We start from the raw sequence: 19,290 nt of genomic DNA, 5'->3' as shown, positions 1-19,290 counted from the left end.
TCATATACACAAAGATACATATAAATGTATAAAGAACACAGTATAATAGAATAGCTGTGTACTCACCAGTAGCTTAATAGGACAATACCTAGTATTTCTGAAACCTCTGCTATGCCTCTCCCAGAGCTAATTTTTTTAAGTATTAATTATTTTATATGAAATAATTAACTGACACAGTAACTGACACAGGAGGGGCATCTATTAATTGTAAAAATAAACTATAAAAGGAAGAAAAATCTCAAACAACTAGACTGAAATCAATTATTGTGACTTTATTACAATAGTTACAAACAATACTTTAGTGGTATTTATTCATATCACAGTTACTCAAACTATATACAATAAGTATTTATACAAGTCTATGTTTAAAATAAAAAAGAAAAAGCAATTAATGTCCAAAAAAAAAACCTCTCACAGTATCAACAAGATTTTTTCTAAAGTTATGGCCAATAATAAAGGAAATTCACAGTTATTCTGAAAATATTTTAAAGATGCAGGAATCATATTGCACATAATATTTAATTATAAACCTTACTGAACAGATTTGTATATTTTAATCTAGTTTTTCACAAAATTTACATTATCATGCAATACTTCACTGTGTACAGAATGGTTGAACTAGAATAAACAGGTTAAGTTACAAACTTAATATAATGGCCACAAAATTAAATTTTTTAAAGTTATATTTAAAATAATTTTATTATACAACCCACCCACCCCCAACACTCCAGTGTAATAAAGCTTAACGGACAGAATCAAAGTTTGTTCACAGATTAAGTTACTTTTTTAGTGTTCTTCTTTGTCTTTTCCTTTCTTTTCCTTTTCATCCTGTAGTGCAGTACCGAGTTTTTTAATAAGAACTGACAGAACCTTGTCCAGTGGATCCATGACTCCTCTTTGAAGCCATTTAGGAATAGTCGTCCTGGCATGATGAAAGCCCAATTTTTGAAGAATATAATCAACGCCTACTGGATCAATTTTTCTTCCAGTCCAAGAAATTAATCTAAAATAATTATAAATCATTATTATTAAGTATGGCGTCCTAGCACAGTCCTGAAGGTAGGTTCAGGAACATCACTAAGCCTCCAAAGTATGCTCAAGAAAAATATTTTCAATAGATAAAACTGATCCTCTAACCTACAATTCCTAGATTCACTATAACAGCACTCAAAAAATGTGTGAGCCTACACAGCAATGGAGTTTAGTGTATTTCATTGTGATTAATTTATTTTAGGCCTCAAGTTATGTGGTTTTCATAAAACCTTTAAAGGACACCTGTTTCACTCAAAGATTAACTTGATGGCGGTGGGGGAAAAATCCTTTCATGATGTACATGTATATCCATTTATGATGTTATACCCTTAAAGTATCTATTTTCTCAATTACACTTCAATAAAACTGGGGGAAAAAAGACTAAAATTTACTGTTTGCTATGTGCTAAACATCTTTGAAGAAGAACCATATTTCCTTCCATATAGAAGAACAGCATTAATGAAAAACTCTTGGTCTTTCTCTGCCCCCTTACTGATGGTTTATCTACTCGGCAAGTTAACAGAGGAAATGAGTAGGGTAACTAAGTACCCTCCTCACCACCTACTCTTTAGGAGCCATTTGTCTTAAACTGTTCTTCCATGCCAAAGATTTTTCAAGAACAGGTCCCCAAATAGTTAGCTCAAGACTGTTTATGGCTGCCTGAACTAGGTGGGAAAGCAGGTCTGCTGATGCACAACTCGAGCATCCCTCTGCCCCCAACCCCCAGTCCCCCTGAGCGCGGTATCATTGAGACCCTGCAGGTAAGTCCAGACCTGGACTTTGTAACAGAGCATTGTTGCCTGACACGAAACGACATTCTGTGTTATCAGCTTTATCAGTATTAAAGCTGTCATTTTGATTTCTAGCTGCCTCTCACTATTTCAATTGGTCCTGAACTTAGGAAAAAAGAGGGTATTAATCATTAGTCTGCTAAAACTATAATAGTTACAAGCATTTTGCATTAGTTAATTCATTTAACCATTGTAACAACCTCGTATAAGGTAGGTAATACCGTTTTCCAAAATTTTCACATGAGGCAGCTATGACAGTTAGATCCTTTGGCCCAGGTCACTCAGCCACTATGCTATATAGCTGGGCTTAGAGCACAGCTTTTTAACCACATTCTCCACTACTATATCATATAACTTAACTAGTCTCTTGATAGTTTTCTAAAGAAGAAAAATAAATGTTTATGGCAAATTTAACTTTTTATTCTCATTTTAAATTAAAAGATAGTCAATTTCACTATATTTGAGATTTATATATACTAGCTTTTTGCACTAGGACCTTTGCAGTATCTTAATATTGCTCCTGAGTATTGACACTGTTAATATTTCTCTTATTAATACCAAAGTGCTTTTATTTGGTTACCACAAATTCTATTAAAATACAGATAACTAACACAAAATATGCTATGTATTATGTAGCTCTGGTTATAACTGTTAATTAGCAGTGTGATAATATATTGATTGGGAATTATTCTAGGAATGAAGCTGTGCTGTCACACCACATCAGAAAAGCAAAACGTCGGCCGCTGTAGATGTTATAAGTGATTAACATGAAAATATTTGTTGGTAAGCCACATTTAACCTACTGAATTATTTATAACCTTTTTCTCATAATATCTCATAGAAAATAGGTAAAAATATACACCCATTATTTACCTAAGAGTGGGTTCTAGATGCCACGTTTTGCACATAAAATCTCTCCAGTCCACAGTAGTGTAAGTGATGCTGTCTTCTCTGTCTTTGTCAGAGGAATTTTCGTCATGAATGATAACTGGACTTTTCTGTCCTGGTCGAGTAGATAAAATCCGAGGTGGAAAAATAGCTATAATGAAAATGACATGTTAATATTGCAAATACGTAAGGTGTATCTTACAAATTTATTTTAAATCACTACATGAACAAAGTAATTGGCTCTATTTTTACTTGTGAACTGGCCAAAGCCTCATTTAGTTACATTTCTTAAAAAGTAGTATTTTAAAATAAGCCATAGATAAGTGCCAATTTTTGGTATTTCTTGGAGAAAGACAATATCAAAGTTATTTTAAATAGCTCTATTGAGATAAAATTCACTCATTTCAAGTGTATAACTCGATGGGTTTTTCATGTTAATGGCTATATATACATACACACACACACACACAGACATTTGAACAGTGGTAGTAACTTAGGAGTTTTTTAGGTAAGCAGTTTTTTTCACTCTTCATAGTTGAGTACTCAAATGCTTTATGGAAAATGAAGACTTCATAAAAGATATATTTAAAATAAAATTGGAGACAAAGGTAGCTTACATATGATCTTTAATAAATACAATATGATGTCTATAGGGCACAAATTTTAAAATATGATATATATGTACCTCCGGTTATAACTGTTAATTAGCAGTGTGATAATATATTGATTGGGAATTAATCTAGGAATGAAGCTGTACTATCACACCACATCAGAATACAGATGTCTCCAGTTATTGCTGTTCTGTTGCTCTGCTTTTGTTTATTGTGGTGGATACAGTAACATAATTAATCTTGATGCTCTGGAAATATGTTGATTCTGCTCAAACATGCTGTTAAGAATTTTCTAAGGCATGTTTATATTTATTTTGGCCAAAACAACTTGATTTTTTAAAAGCAAAACATACTTAAATCTATTAAAATATTTTTATTTATAATTAAAATCCCCATAGGTAATAATTTTGTTATTGTAATTTCAATAATCAAATGTTTCATCTTTCTTACTGAAATAAGTTCTTACAACAATTTCTATAAAAAATACACTTTTGAAAAGAAATACAGTTTATGGAAGACAAATATAGTATTTCATAAAATGACAAAGGTTCCACATAATTTCTGAGGGAAAGAAATCTGGCAGGCATTCATATTTAGGTATCCTAAAATAATATTGAACTTCACAGAACTTTAGAATCTGTTTCTCTGCATGAGGTTTAAATATTAAGGCAGAGAGAAGAACAGGAGGATAAACAGTGTCTGGTATATGCTGTTGCTCTATCTGAAGACTGGATCTATGGATGTTGCGCTTGGTCGCTCAGTCGTGTCTGGCTCTTTGCGACCCCATGGACTGTAGCCTACCAGGCTCCTCTGTCCATGGAATTCTCCAGGCAAGAATATGTGTATCTATGTATATTATATATAATATTTTCTGTTATATACTTGCAATCATTTTACCTGAAATATCTCATAAATTTCTCTCAGCCATATTATTGATTTCATTCTCCCTGAATTTTTGGTACATCTAGATTAAATAGTAATGGAAGAGCAATTCAATTTAAGTATGCTACTTTTGCACTCTTTTCATGTGGTCTTTTGATAATCTGTATCTTCTTCACTCACACATTTCATCGTGAGACTATTTTGAAATATCTTCAAGATAAATTTTATACTTCTATCTTCTTGAAAAAAATGAAGCAGTATTACAGGGTGACCTGAACAAATTTCATCTATTGCAAGCATTTTTTAAAAGCACATGTTTTAGCATTGTATATTCATATATAGCTGTACATTAAATATTTTAGAATAAAGACAATGTATTTGGAGAGCATTCCATTTCATGACATTTCAAACTATCTCATTCTTTTAAACAGCTACAGAGTGTTTTATTTCATTGTATGGACACATTTTAATATATTCAGTCAGTTGCACATGGATATTAGGGTGACCATATGTTTCTTAGTGGGCAAACATTAAAGATTCCAGCAAGGAAACCAATGTTATTTTACTCATAAAAACAAGATACCACTACTAAGGGCTAAGTAAGGAGATCCAACCAGTCCACCCTAAAGGAGATCAGTCCTGGGTGTTCATTGGAAGGACTGATGTCGAAGCTGAAACTCCAATACTTTGACCACCTGAGAAGAAGAGCTGACTCATTGGAAAAGACTCTGATACTGGGAAAGATTGAGGGCAGGAGGAGAAGGGGACGACAGAGGATAAGATGGTTGGATGGCATCACCGACTCAATGGACATGGGTTTGGGTGGATTCTGGGAGTTGGTGATGGACAGGGAGGCCTGGCGTGCTGTGGTTCATGGGGTTGCAAAGAGTCGGACACGACTAAGCAACTGAACCAAACTGAATTTATCTATAAAAATAATGTTCTGTGCATTACAAACAGATTTATCTTCTTTAATTCAATGTTCCCAATTATGTATATAACTCGCTAACTTTATTATGTAGTGTAGTTGGCTCTCTAGTCATTTCATTTTGACTAGCAATATTTCTTCAAAGAGGTTTTCTTTTCCAACTTTGTGAGAATATCTTACCAGATATGATAATATACATGATATATATGGAAACATTTTATAAAGTATAAAACAGCATTCACTTTGAGGTATAGTTAGGAAAGAATGCCATATACCTAGCAGATACTCAGAAAGCCTATTAAACAGTCTTAATACATATTTATTGATATTTGTAACTAAAAAGAGGAAGGAGACACATTCCACTCATTTTATCACTAGACTATAAAAATTCATATCAGTTCAGTTCAGTTCAGTCACTCAGTTGTGGCCGACTCTCTGCGACCCCATACACTACAGCAATCCAGGCCTCCCTGGCCATCACCAACTCCCAGAATTTACTCAAACTCATCTTCTCTGGTCGGTTATGCCATCCAACCATCTCATCCTCTGTCATCCCCTTCTCCCACCTTTAACCTTTCCCAGCATCAGGGTCTTTTCCAATGAGTCAGTTCTTCACATCAGATGGCCAAAGTATTGGAGTTTCAGCCTCAGCATCAGTCCTTCCAATGAATATTCAGGACTGATTTCCTTTAGGATGGACTGCTTGGATCTCCTTGCAGTCCAAGGAACTCTCAAGAGTCTTCTCCAATGCCACAGTTCAAAAGCATCAATTCTTCAGTGCTCAGCTTTCTTTATAGTCCAACTCTCACATCCATATATGACTACTGGAAAAACCATAGATTTATCTAGATGGACCATTGTTTACAAAGTAATGTCTCTGCTTTGTAATATACTGTCTAGGTTGGTCATAACTTTTCCTCCAAGGAGCAAGCGTCTTTTAATTTCATGTAATTTCATGGCTGTAGTCACCAACTGCAATGGTTTTGGAGACCCCCAACATAAAGTCTGTCACTGTTTCCCCATCTATTTGCTATGAAGTGATGGGACGGGATGCCATGCTCTTAGTTTTCTGAATGTTGAGTTTTAAGCCAACTTTTTCACTCTCCTGTTTCACTTTCTTCAAGAGGCTCTTTAGTTTCACTTTCTGCCATTAAGGGTGGTGTCATCTGCATATCTGAGGTTATTGATATTTTTCCTGGCAATCCTGATTCCAGCTTGTGCTTCACCCAGCCCAGCGTTTCTCATGATGTACTCTGCATGTAAGTTAAATAAGCAGGGTGACAATATAAAGCCTTGACATACTCCATCTTGATTTTGCACCAGTCTGTTGTTCCATGTCCGGTTCCAACTGTTGCTTCTTGACCTGCATACAGATTTCTCAGGAGGCAGGTCAGGTGGTCTGGTATTCCCATCTCTTGAAGAATTTCTGCAGTTTGTTGTGATCCACACAGTCGAAAGCTTTGGCATAGTCAATAAAGCAGAAGTAGAAGTTTTTCTGGAACTGTCTCACTTTTTAGATGGTCCAGCGGATGTTGGTAACTTGATCTCTGGTTCCTCTGCCTTTTCTAAATCCAGCTTGAATTTGTGAAATTTCATGGTTCACGTACTTTTGAAGCCTGGCTTGGAGAATTTTGAGCATTACTCTGCTAGCGTGTGAGATGAGTGCAATTGTGTGGTAGTTTGAGCATTCTTTGGTATTGCCTTTCTTTGGGATTGGAATGAAAACGGACCTTTTCCAGTTCTGTGGCCACTGCTGAGTTTTTCAAATTTGCTGGCATATTGAGTCCAGCACTTTTACAGCATCATCTTTTAGGATTTGAAATAGCTCAACTGAAATTCCATCACCTCCACTAGATTTGTTCATAGTGATGCTTCCTAAGGCCCACTTGACTTCATATTCCAGGATGCCTGATCTAGGTGAGTGATCACACCATCGTGGTTATCTGGGTCGTGAAGATCTTTTTTGTACAGTTCTTCTGTGTATTCTTGCCACCTCTTCTTCATATCTTCTGCTTCTGTTAGGTCTGTACCATTTCTGTCATTTATTATGCTCATCTTTGCATTAAATGTTCCCTTGGTATCGCTAATTTTCTTGAAGAGATCTCAAGTCTTTCCCATTCTGTTGTTTTCGTCTGTTTCTTTGCATTGATCACTGAGGAAGGCTTTCGTATCTCTCCTTGCTATTCTTTGGAACCCTGCATTCAAATGGGTATCTTTACTTTTTTCCTTTGCCCCTAGCTTCTCTTCTATTTTGTATTTGACAAGGCTATTTGTAAGGCCTCGTCAGACAACCATTTTGCCTTTTTGCATTTCCTTTTTTTGGGGATGGTCTTGATCCCTGCCTCCTCTACGATGTCACGAACCTCCGTCCATAGTTCTTCAGGCACTCTATCAGATCTAATCCCTTGAATCTATTTGTCACTTCCACTGTATAATCATAATGGATTTGATTTAGATCATACCTGAGTGGTCTAGTGGTTTTCCCTACTTTCTTCAATTTAAGTCTGAGTTTGGCAATAAGGAGTTCATGATCTGAGCCACAGTCAGCTCCCGGTCTTGTCTTTGCTGACTGTATAGAGCTCCTCCATCTTTGCCTGCAAAGAATATAATCAGTTTGATTTCGGCATTGACATTCTGGTGATGTCCATGTGTAGAGTCTTCTCTGGTGTTTTTGGAAGAGGATGTTTGCTATGACCAGTGCGTTCTCTTGGCAAAACTCTATTAGCCTTTGTCCTGCTTCATTCTGTACTCCAAGGCCAAATTTGCCTGTTATTCCAGCTATTTCTTGACTTCCTAATTTTGCATTCCGGTCCCCTATAATAAAAGGACACCTTTTTTAGATGTTAGTTCTAGAAGGTCTTGTAGGTCTTCATAGAACTGTTCAACTTTAGCTTCTTCAGCATTTCTGGTCGGGGCACAGATTGGATTACTGTGATGGTTTGCCTTGGAAATGAACAGAGATGATTCTGTCATTTTTGAGGTTGCATCCAAGTACTGCATTTTGGACTCTTTTGTTGACTATGATGGATACTCCATTTCTTCTAAGGGATTCTTGCCCACAGTAGTAGATATAATGGCATGAGTTAAATTCACCCATTCCAGTTCATTTTAGTTTGCTGATTCCTAAAATGTCAATGTTCACTCTTGCCATCTCCTGTTTGACCACTTCCAATTTGGCTTGATTCATGGACCTAAATGGCAATCCACTCCAGTACTCTTGCTTGGAAAATCCCATGGACTGAGAAGCCTGGTTGGCTACAGTCCATGGGGTCGCAAAGAGTCGGACACAGCTGAGCAACTTTACTTTCCCTTTTCTTTCAATATTCCAGGTTTCTATGCAATTTTGCATTGTACAGCATTGGACTTTACTTCTATCACCAGTCACATCTACAATAGATGTTGTTTTTGCTTTGGTTCTGTCTCTCCATTCTTTCTGGAGTTATTTCTCCAGTGATCTCCAGTAGCATATTGGGCACCTACCAACCTGGGGAGTTCATCTTTCAATGTCGTACCTTTTTGCCTTTTCATACTGTCCATGGGGTTCTCAAGGCAAGAATACTGAAGTGGTTTGCCATTCCTTCCTCCAGTGGACCACGTTTTGTCAGAACTCTCCACCATGACCTATCTGTCCTGTATGGCCCTATATAGCATGGCTCATAGTTTTGCTGAGTTAGATAAGGCTGTGGTTCATGTGATCAGATTGGTTAGTTTTCTGTGATTGTGGCCTTCAGCCTATTTACCCTCTGATGGAGAAGGATAAGAGGCTTTTGCAAGCTTCCTGATGGGAGAGACTGACTGAGGGGGAAGCTGGGTCTGGTTTTGATGGACCAATGAAGATAATGTTGACCTCCTTCAAGAAGTCCCATGCATGTGCTGCTATACTCAGTGCCTCCAACCCTGCAGCAGGCCACCACCGACCCACGACTCCACCAGACTCATGGACACTCACGGGCAAGTCTGGGTCAAATTCATGTAAATGGTAGTGAAAAAAACCAACTATGTTACCCACCTTTTTCTTTTTCTTTAAGATAAGCTGACACTAAATCATGAAGAAACATGATGAGCTCAGCATCCATCGTCACACAGATGTGGTCAGTGAACTCTGTCACCACACTGCATTCTACCTTTGGCTTCAGGCTGGCATCTGCAATGGCAGAGTTCTTCTATATTAAAAGATTGTTGAAATAAGTCCCTTTTCCCATTAACAAAGGATTTACATGGGTCCATGTAAAGGCATCCACTTAAATGCAACTATAGAGAAACCAGTAGTTTCTGTATGTGATTTATAGGATGATGATGATAATTTATGAGCACTATAGAAGTATATGTTATTTAGTCCTCATAAAAACCTAATGAAGTTCTGTTAGCTCCATTTGAGGAAGAGGTGCAAATGGAGTACATTTTTTGCCAGATGTCATATAGCTGGTAAGAATATAAATCAGTTTAAGCCAGAAAATCAGTTTCATTATAAAACAAAAATAATCTTTGGGGAAAAAAGGAACCTTGAAGATCCTGTAGAATTTTCTTAGTTAACTTTAGAAACTATAGGTTGTTTTCCACATACCCTGTAATGAAGGTTCTTGTGGTTCTTGAACATGAATGGATTTAAAGTCAAGCTGCATTCTTGGTAGTGCAAAGATTGTCTCTGTTTCATGATTGTAGCTAGAACCTCCTCTAAATCCGCTGAGCAAACTAGAATTCTTCACTGTTGTGCTATTCTCAGTGTTATTAGCATCAACATTACGAAGCAGGTTTAGCTCTAGAAGCATGATAAAGACAGTAAGAATCAAATTAATAGATACTGATAAGCATATAGCTGTCATGACACTGATATACAGAACTTTTATCATTTCAAAAGATGGAAAATGAAGACTTTTTAAAGAAGAGGCATATTAAAGCTTTGGCTTTGAGACTGGTTATATACCATATAGATAAAATATGTGAGCTGTGCTCAATCACATGTCATGTGCTCGGTCCGGCATATGTGTCTGACTCTTTGCTACCCCATGGACTGTAGCCCACCAGGCTCCTCTGTCCATGAAATTTTCCAGGCAAGAATACTGGAATGGGGTGCCATTTCCTACTCCAGGGGTTTTTCCTGACCCAGGGATTGCACCTGAGTCTCTGGCATCCCCTGCACTGGCAGGCAGATTCTTTACCACTAGCGTCACCTGGGAAGCCCCCAGATATAAATATGGACACATGTATTTATATATACATCCATACACAAATGGACTTCCTTGGTGGCTCAGACTGTAAAGAATACACCTGTCACTATTCTCAAAATTGAAGATTTTATAACATGGTTTTGGATAAATTCAATACATTTTTTGTTTCTTAAACTTTGAATATTATTCTCAATTGAAATCATATCTGAATTTAAGAGCTTTATTAAGCTCAAAGTTTTTCATAGGTCAAATAATTTTCTCTTATAAGGTATGATTAAATACAACCCTCATCTTGGGAGTAGGTATAAGTCCTGAGTTTCCCCAACATATGTGCTATGGTAACATCAGAGTTGTCTTACAAAAATTAGCATTTTCTAGTTACACAGGTAGCAATTCAGTATGCTAACAGCCCTCCAAAGTATCCCAGTTCAAAACAACTCCTTCCCCCAAAGTGTCTTATTTAGAAGGTAGAATAATCAATACATGCAGAATTTTCTAATTTACTTCCTTATCCTCCTTTGTTCTCAGAACATTTTTAACAGTCTTTGACCCTTAGGTTTACCAGGGCATAGCAACTATTTTCCACGAGGCCCAAGCCATCTTTTCCACTCTGAAAAGAAGTCATTTTTAAGCAAAACATTCAAGTCTTAAGATGTCTCAGTTTAGTCAGCTTTTCAATACAGATGAATTGATGAAAAGCAGTACTCTAAACTGTAACAGAAAAACAACCACAGAATAAGAATTTTCATGACTGCATTACTGCAAGACCAGTGAATCTAATCAAATGAAAAATTCATCAAAAGCACTCTTTATTCAACTTACGACTTCACTGGAATACTAATATTTAGTTTCATTTTATTCCAGCCATCTGAACTTTGTGTTATTGTTATTTAGTTGTGTAATAACTTTCCCAAACCTCCAATTATGAACATTAGTTTAAAAATATCTTTTCAAATTATAATAAACTTAATTTCACTTATTTAAACCAATTTTATTTTGAATGTTTCATTACATTGAAAGTAATTTTAGTCCATGAGATGTTTGTTGCACTGCTAGGGTGTTGAATCATGTAGTAATATTGCTACTTATAGTGCTGGAATAAAATGAAGCTTGTTGGAAGAAATGGAAATGCTCCCTCCACTTTAATTAATTAATGCTCCCTCCACTTAAATTCTAAACACAATCAACAGAACCAAAAATAGAGAATACAAAACAGATCTTTCCAAAGAATCAAGCTTTTAACCTTCATTCCTTGTGGCCGTAACATAATTGAACCATTCTTTCACACTTGCTACTCCATGGGGTGGATTTTCATGGCGACGCCTGGTTATCTTGGTTATTGTTGCCATAGGACTCTCCAAAGCACCACACGGTTTAGTAACCATGGTGTTATGGCCCAGATGAAAATCCAGTGTTTGTACAATATATGTAGAGTGATCACTAGAGCCTAGAGGGGGGAACAAGTTTCTTAATGTAACAAACTATATTTTAGATGGAAGCAGAGTTGTGGCCCTAGAGCAATAGATTCAGCTAGGTAAGTCATGCATAGAGAAGGGTTGTAAAAATAGGGAGTACATTAAGTGAGAAAAAAAATCAAACTCTTTTTCCTTTAGTTATAACTGGATTTATCCCCAAGAAGATGAATAACATCAACCATTTATTTCCTTCATCATTAAGAAATCGAGAGTAGAAAATTAAAGCCAAAGGACACTGTAGATAGAGGCAGAAGTACAGCCTTGTCCATAGAAGCTTCGTAAAAAGTCCTGACTGGCAGTAGTTTCCTTACACCGCCACTGTGTGCTGTCCTCTCTTCATGTTTCTCTAAGAGGTGTTTACAATAACTGTGACTAACTATGACCAGCCATGGCAGCAGAAATTTAACTGCCTAAGTGAAAACCAGAATAAGATGGTAAATTCAGAAATAAGTCCTTTAACATGTGCCAGACTTCATAGATACCGACTCACTGACAGTAAACTCCTTAACATGTCAGGTACGTAATAATAGAGATGGATATCAGAAGTGTCATAAGAAAAATAAACAAGTGATATGGGAAAAGAAAATTACTTTGTCATATATAATCATATAAGAAGATGGGTAAAAGTGAAAGCTGAAAATGGCAGTTTACCATCTTCCCATATTTTCTGAGCTTCAGTCCAAAAAGCAATATTTGGTTCCTCTAAATGAAAAAGGGCCCAGGATTTTGAACGGAAATTTGGGCCATGAAAACAAGCTAGTGTCATATGATTTCCATGTAAGCTCATTGATCCTCCAAACTGCATTCCATCTTCAGGTAACGGAATCTGAAATAAGGATATGTGGCATCCTGATACCACCTTCAAAACTCCAGGCCAATGTCGATGATGCGCTGCATCGAGCACTGCAAGAAAACAAAAAACCATTTATCCCGAAGTGTCTCATGAACATTCTGAGTGCTGGGTAGAAAGACAGCACATGGCTACTTTCTACAACTAAAGTGACTCAGATAAGGGATAAAACAATTCAGTCCCTGGTTAACATTAAGTGAAAGCTAGTAAGGATACAGTCTTGGAAAAGATCTGTGTAAAGATGGATAGAACTAAGGAAAGTAACAATCTTTTAATGATAATTATAACTAATGCTTCTGTAATAATGATTTATAAAGTGCCTGCATGAAGTTTTATGCAATTCTCACAGTAACTTTATAAACGAGGTGTGTCATCTAGAGAAAACACCTAGTTTACAGGAGAGGGGTTAAGTAAACCAGTGATCAGAGAAGACCTAGATATCAAAGGCAGATGCCTGATTTTAAGTACTTAAAAAAAAATCTTTTATAACCTTGGTACTCAAAAGTGAGGTCTGAGAACCAGCAGTATCAGCATCACTTGGGAACTTGTTAGAAATTCACTCTTATGTCTATTCCATATTTACTGTATCAGAATCCGCATTTTAATAAGATCTCCAGGTGTTTCAGATGCACATTAAAGTTCAAGGAGAGCTAATCAGATACACAGATGAACACTGAACAACATGGGGGTTGATATACAGGGACACTGAACCTCCACAAAGTCAAAAATCCATGCATTACTTAAAGTCGGCCCTTCATATCCACACTTCCACCAGGATTCAACTAGGCATAGATCATGTAGTACCACAGTACTCATTACTATTAAAAAGCTGTGTGTGGGCCTGCAAATCTCACATGTTTCTCACTGTACAGTTTGTATTTGTAATACCCACTTTTTTCAGTAATATCCTTTTGGCTGTTTTCTACAGTTCACATTCTGGGTCCATCTAAAGATCATGCATTGTATTTAGTTTGCATATCTCTTAGTTTCCTTTAATCCAAGACAACTCCTTAAGCCTGTTTGTTTGGTTGTCCATGACAAAGGTTTTTGGAAAAGTCTAGGCCAGACACTTTGGGGAAGTCTGATACCAATTCCAGTTTAAAGGTAATGCAGGGACTTGGAGAACAAGATAAATGAAACCACAAAATGAAACTGAAAGACTGAGAAAGTAGGATATTCTGCAGGACAATTGGCCAAGTCTCTTACTTAGCAAGTCAAGTCACTAAAAAAGGGACTAAATTCAGTAGAATTTAAAAAGAGTAAAGAAACATAACTGTTTTTGTAACTCTATGGCTGATTCATGTCAATGTATGACAAAACCCACTGAAATGTTGTGAAGTAATTAGCCTCCAACTAATAAAAAAATAAAAAAAATAAATAAATTCAATAAATAAATAAATAAATAAATTTAAAGCAAAAAACCAAAAGAAACATAACTATTTTTAACCTGTGATCTTCAATTGGATATACTGGTTTGGATAACCCAGTTGTAAATTTACATTGGGTTTAAGGTCACTTGCCAACTGCAATGAGGTGGCTAGAAGAGATAATGTAATGGAAAATTTGAGATTGTGGACTGGAAAAGGTTATAAAACAATATGAATAATAGTCTGGTAAACAGTATATATATGTATGCATACGTGTGTGTGTGTGTGTGTGTGTATGTGTGCACACGCATGTGTGCCTAGAAAAGTATCTGAAGGATATACTCTATATAAAGTAATCACAGTGATGATTGTGATTGTGAGGTTTTTATTTTTTGCTTGGTTATGTACATTCTTTCCTAATGCATGTTGTTTCCCAGTGCACATGTACTGCTTCTGTGATAATAAATCATTAAAAGTTATCCTACTACAGACTACTTTTCACTTTTAACTCTTATCAATCTAGTTAAAGCCACCACTGTCTTTTGCCTGGACTCTCAGGATATCCTCCTTACAATGGTATTAAAAGTGTAAGTGTGTAGTAATAGCAGTTATTGTAGTAATAGTGATTACTGCAGTGATTTCCTTACTTTCATTCTTAACCACCTTGGTCTGCTCCCCACACAGAAGCCAGAGTGATGCTTTAAAAAGGGTTATTTTTGTAAGAAGTAAATCAAATAGCATCACATCTGTTCAGAATTCTTCAGTAGCTCCCCAACATATTAAAAATCTTATCTGTGGCTTCTTTGAATTCATGTTCAGTATTTTCCTGCTTGCTCACTGTTTCACCATAGTGGGCCACCTTAATGATCATCAAACAAGCAAGTTTCCTCCCAACTGTAGGGGCTTTGCACCTTCTCATAGGCCGCTTTGCCTAGAACTCTTCTTCCAAGATCTTAGCCTAGCTCTTTCAGTTTAGAAAAGGTTTCCTTTACCACCCTTCCTAAAATATTTATCCTCATAGACTGTCATTCTCTGTATTCTTCCCCTGCTTTGTTCTTTTTCTCAGCATTTCTCTCTACCTGAAATTATCTTACACACTTAGTTATTAGTTATGGTCTGTCTCTCCCATTAAAATTTAATGGAGAATAGGAACTTTCTTCACTAGTAGATCCCCTATGCCTAAAACAGTGCTTAAGAACATAGTTGATACATAATATTACATATAATTACTGATTGAAAATAATTAACTGTGTAACATGACATAGCCAATAAATCCAAATTCAGACATTCTGATTCCATGGCCCATGCTCTGAACCAGAACATGGTATTATCATAATTAGTATTCAAGAGCATGGAATATAATTGAATGTATTAAACAATCAAATGAATGTGAATAATGTAATAAGAAATACAATGTAAGTTATTCAGAATCAAAATCATTAGTTGTAAGTAATTATGTAAAAAGTATTAATTTGTAATATAGTGATGTAGTTTGTAATAATGGTATGATTATAGATGGATTGTGGCAGGGGAGATAATGAATGAATGTCTTTCCAAATGATGGCTTCTAATTCCATTGGTGGGTAGGACATGAGTACTTTGCTGAGTGAGTAGGATAAAGAGCATATGGACCCCTTTGTAAGTATGATATTTAAATATTTTAAATTAAAATTATAACACACAGTGAAAGATACATAAAGTCTTAGTTTTATAACTCTTACATTGTTCTTGTGAACTTTTCTCTAGGTTATTAGTCATTGTCTTAGGTGGAAGATAAGGAACTGGTCCCCAGGTAGACAGAGCTCGTTTGCTGGTGTCAAACTGCTGAGTGAAAAATTCCTGGAGCTTCATTCCTATTTTTATCAGGTCTGGTGTAGTTGATCTTGATATCATTACTTGGAAAATATCCCACTTCAGATCTCCATGGACAAAAATTTCACTAGAGCATAAAACAGAGTCTTTATCATACATCTTATAGAAACTAGTTTAAAAGCACCCCCCAAAAAAAAACTCTTCCCCACCAGCTTTTCATTCATATTAATTGTATGACATAAAAATCATGTAATTGCAGGAAAAATAGTTTGAGTCTTTTCACTGAATGATAGAAAATATGTTAAGAGCAGTCATGTAACGTACTGAAAAAGTAATATTTCACTAAATACCTTTTATCAGTCATGCTTGAATCCAGTGTGTTATATAGATTTACTTTCCATTCATCTTGAAGTTTGAGGTCAGCATTACTGAAGATACCCATGAGAATACTTGAGCCCATGTAATCCACACGAGCTTCTGTAGAACCCATAGTAATCTGAATTTTGTGACTGGGTTGCTGGTTTGGATGTTCAGAAATATGAGCTAAAATAGAAACAATAATGACTTTTCACAGAAATGCCTAATAAAAACTCATCAAAATCAATTTTCAAATGCTTTTCTCAATATATTTTTCAGCTATAAATTTCAACATACCAACCATCTCCAAAGCATTTACATCTATAGTTCCTCCAACTACTCCTCCTTTAGAATCTAACTGTGATCTTCCCAGACCAACAGACATGCTTATTTCTCGATCTCGATTACTTCCTACTGACAGGCGGCCTTGGCTCTTCAAACCACTAGTTGTCCAGCTATCAAAAAGAAAAAAGCCTTATTAAATAGACATATGGCTTCCAATGTCATGAATTAAAACAGGAGTTATATGATTTCAAAAAAAAATTGGACAATGAAACAATACATTTCTTATAAAAACTATGGTAAACATTTGAATATTAATAATGATGCTTTCTTCTTAGCTAGAAAATTATGCTATTTTCCTTATTTTCTATCTTTTTAGAGCACATATTTCATGCTGTTTTTATGTTACAGTATCTTTAGGATTAAACCATTTTCAGGATAAAGCAATTTATAATTTATCTGTTATCTTTACTGTCTCAAACATTTCAGCATTTTCAAGGTTTTGTATTGCTTTACAACAATTAGAAAAATTATATATGATGATTAAATATATTTTCTTTGTATCTGAATAGCTTACGTTGTATTTCCCATTACATTACTCATATTCATTTGAACGTTTAATTGCTTCAAGTTGATAGCAAACACGACAAGTGTTTCCCATGGGGTCCCTTGTTGGCTTGCTGCTTTGTTGGATTTGTTAAAAGGAGTTGATGTTTTTGAAAGTGAATCTAAAAATAGAACATAAAATGTACATTTATTTATATAGATGTTCAGCCAATTACAAAGCAAAGATCACTCTTACGACTATAATCCAAAAAGTAAAATTATGATATTTCTGTGTTAAAGCTAACTAACATTTACTAGCTGTCACACTATCTCTAAAATAGTATTTACCATTTACTGAATGTTCAGTTTTACTTCTTGAAAGCTCATAAAGTTCTGTATGATCTCCATTTCATATGAGGAGATGCTGGTGTGCATGATATACAGCAGCACGGGTCATTTATCGCCTTAAGACTTTCCTAACAAAGGCGAAAATCATGTTGCTGCTGCCAAAAAGAACTTGGAAGGCAGGTACCATTATGAAATGCAGAGGCTCACCGGGATGCCTGTCTTCTGTGTTCTTATGGACTCAGTATGCATCGTGAGTCCTGGGTTTGCTCATTATACTCTATAATTATACTCTATAATCTATTACCTTGTGACATTAACTGCACCATTTTATGTACTTAGACACAAGTCGAGTGTTGAGCACATAAGAAAGTTAAATACTAGCTGAATAAAAGAATGACTTAACTTTTTCAATATCAAGTACCTTTTACAACACTGTAGGTTTGTTTTACTTCTAACAATAACTACCATATGGAGCACGCTAACACTATGCTCATTTCTTTCTCCTTATCCCTTTTCAAAGCAACTAGCCGTCCAGCTCTCTGATCTACTAGCAAATACTGTGAAGTGTGTGTGTGTGTGTGTGTTGTTGCGTTTGGGATTCCTCCCCCCACCCCACATCTTCCATAAAAACCTATAAGAGAATCTCTTCCTGCAGTTGGGGCAAAAATCTGGTAGTGACTAATTAAGATTTTTATATTAGGAGCTCTAGAGGGCTACTGATAACAAAAGAACAGTGTTACCTCTTCGGGGAACTGAAGAATCGGACACACTCCTTGACCTTATGGAAGCTGGGGATTTTAGGCTCTGTGCCGCTGTCCCTGGTGACATGGTGCTGTTCGTCATATGCTCATTGAACACATTAGGTGACTGAGGCATGTGGGTGAAGGAGGCTGACTGACTAGGCTGCTCCCAGGTCCTGCAGTAAGCTTTTCTTGATGATTCCGGAGAAAGGTGTTGGCTTACACCTTCAATGGAATCAGGTGTCCCTGGGCCAGATGCTAAAAGGAAAGTAGGTAACAAAAACAAAATTAACAGGATAATATCTCCATGCCATAAAACAAGATATTTCACCACTCCACCACTTCTAATCACATTTTATATTTCTTCAAGTTCTCTGAAAACTATACAATGTCCAGTCTGCAAAGTTCCAGCATGTTATTTAATTCTCACAGAAAATATATGAGAAGGGTAGGGCAGACACTCTGTCCCATATTACAGATGAGGGAGCAGACCTAGAATCCAAATTTCTAATATTTTCTGCTGCATAATGCTAACTCTTAACTTTCACTTACACAGTGTAATACTACAGCAATATCTATGTCGAAGAGAAAAATGAAATATGGTAGCATGTCCCCAATATTTTCTATTTTCCATGTTTAATCACGGTTAAGTTGGTTAAATTTATTCATGCATTTCCAGATTTTACGGAGATTACAGGGTAATCATCACAGAACAAAATAATCCCCGAGGGAGCAAGCATTTTGTGCCCTCCGATGCTAGTACATTCCCAGTGGTTACCAGCACGACAAAGGGGCTCCACTGACATTTACTGAATGAGTGAAACAACTGCAGGGTAGTTTACCAAGTAAGACAAAGTTTGTGTTATCAGTCATGGATCTTATCATTATTGTAATCAAAATTAAAAGCAGCCTAAGTATAATCTATAATTATATAAACAAGCTTACTTGGCAAATTAATAGTTTGGTCTCCAAGGAATAGGCGTCTTGCAATACTCCTCCTATACCAGGCTCTTGGAAATGCCAGAATTTCACTGAGGCGGCGCATGTCATATTTAAAGGAAGCAGACCCTATATCACAAACAGCTGATACATAAATAAAATTTGTTAGAACATATTTCCAAAACCTTTAATATTTTCACATGGTAGATATAATATTACACAACTGAATTATAATTCTGTTACAATTCTTGAAATACCAAAACGAGGTATATAG

General features: G+C 36.0%; 1 protein-coding gene across 4 annotated transcripts in view; it reads right to left on the bottom strand.

Moving 5' to 3' along the window:
* Positions 1-273: 273 nt before the first annotated feature.
* BLTP1 (bridge-like lipid transfer protein family member 1) overlaps positions 274-19,290 on the bottom strand; it is a 215,994-nt gene continuing 196,977 nt past the window's right edge. For all 4 annotated transcript variants that reach the window (XM_065903724.1, XM_065903726.1, XM_065903727.1 and 1 more), the window contains 12 exons: positions 19,023-19,160; positions 18,078-18,335; positions 17,021-17,171; positions 16,459-16,616; positions 16,155-16,347; positions 15,714-15,931; positions 12,427-12,678; positions 11,544-11,747; positions 9,697-9,891; positions 9,142-9,276; positions 2,697-2,862; positions 274-1,003 (listed from right to left, as the gene is read on the bottom strand). In XM_065903724.1, coding sequence (XP_065759796.1) covers positions 787-1,003; positions 2,697-2,862; positions 9,142-9,276; positions 9,697-9,891; positions 11,544-11,747; positions 12,427-12,678; positions 15,714-15,931; positions 16,155-16,347; positions 16,459-16,616; positions 17,021-17,171; positions 18,078-18,335; positions 19,023-19,160 — 2,285 coding nt within the window. In that variant the 3' untranslated portion in view covers positions 274-786. The remainder of the gene's footprint in view (positions 1,004-2,696; positions 2,863-9,141; positions 9,277-9,696; positions 9,892-11,543; positions 11,748-12,426; positions 12,679-15,713; positions 15,932-16,154; positions 16,348-16,458; positions 16,617-17,020; positions 17,172-18,077; positions 18,336-19,022; positions 19,161-19,290) is intronic.

The sequence above is a fragment of the Muntiacus reevesi genome, chromosome 13 (genome assembly GCF_963930625.1).
Source record: "Muntiacus reevesi chromosome 13, mMunRee1.1, whole genome shotgun sequence".
In the NCBI taxonomy this organism is placed as follows: domain Eukaryota; kingdom Metazoa; phylum Chordata; class Mammalia; order Artiodactyla; family Cervidae; genus Muntiacus; species Muntiacus reevesi.
This window is presented reverse-complemented; position numbering and strand designations above follow the sequence as displayed.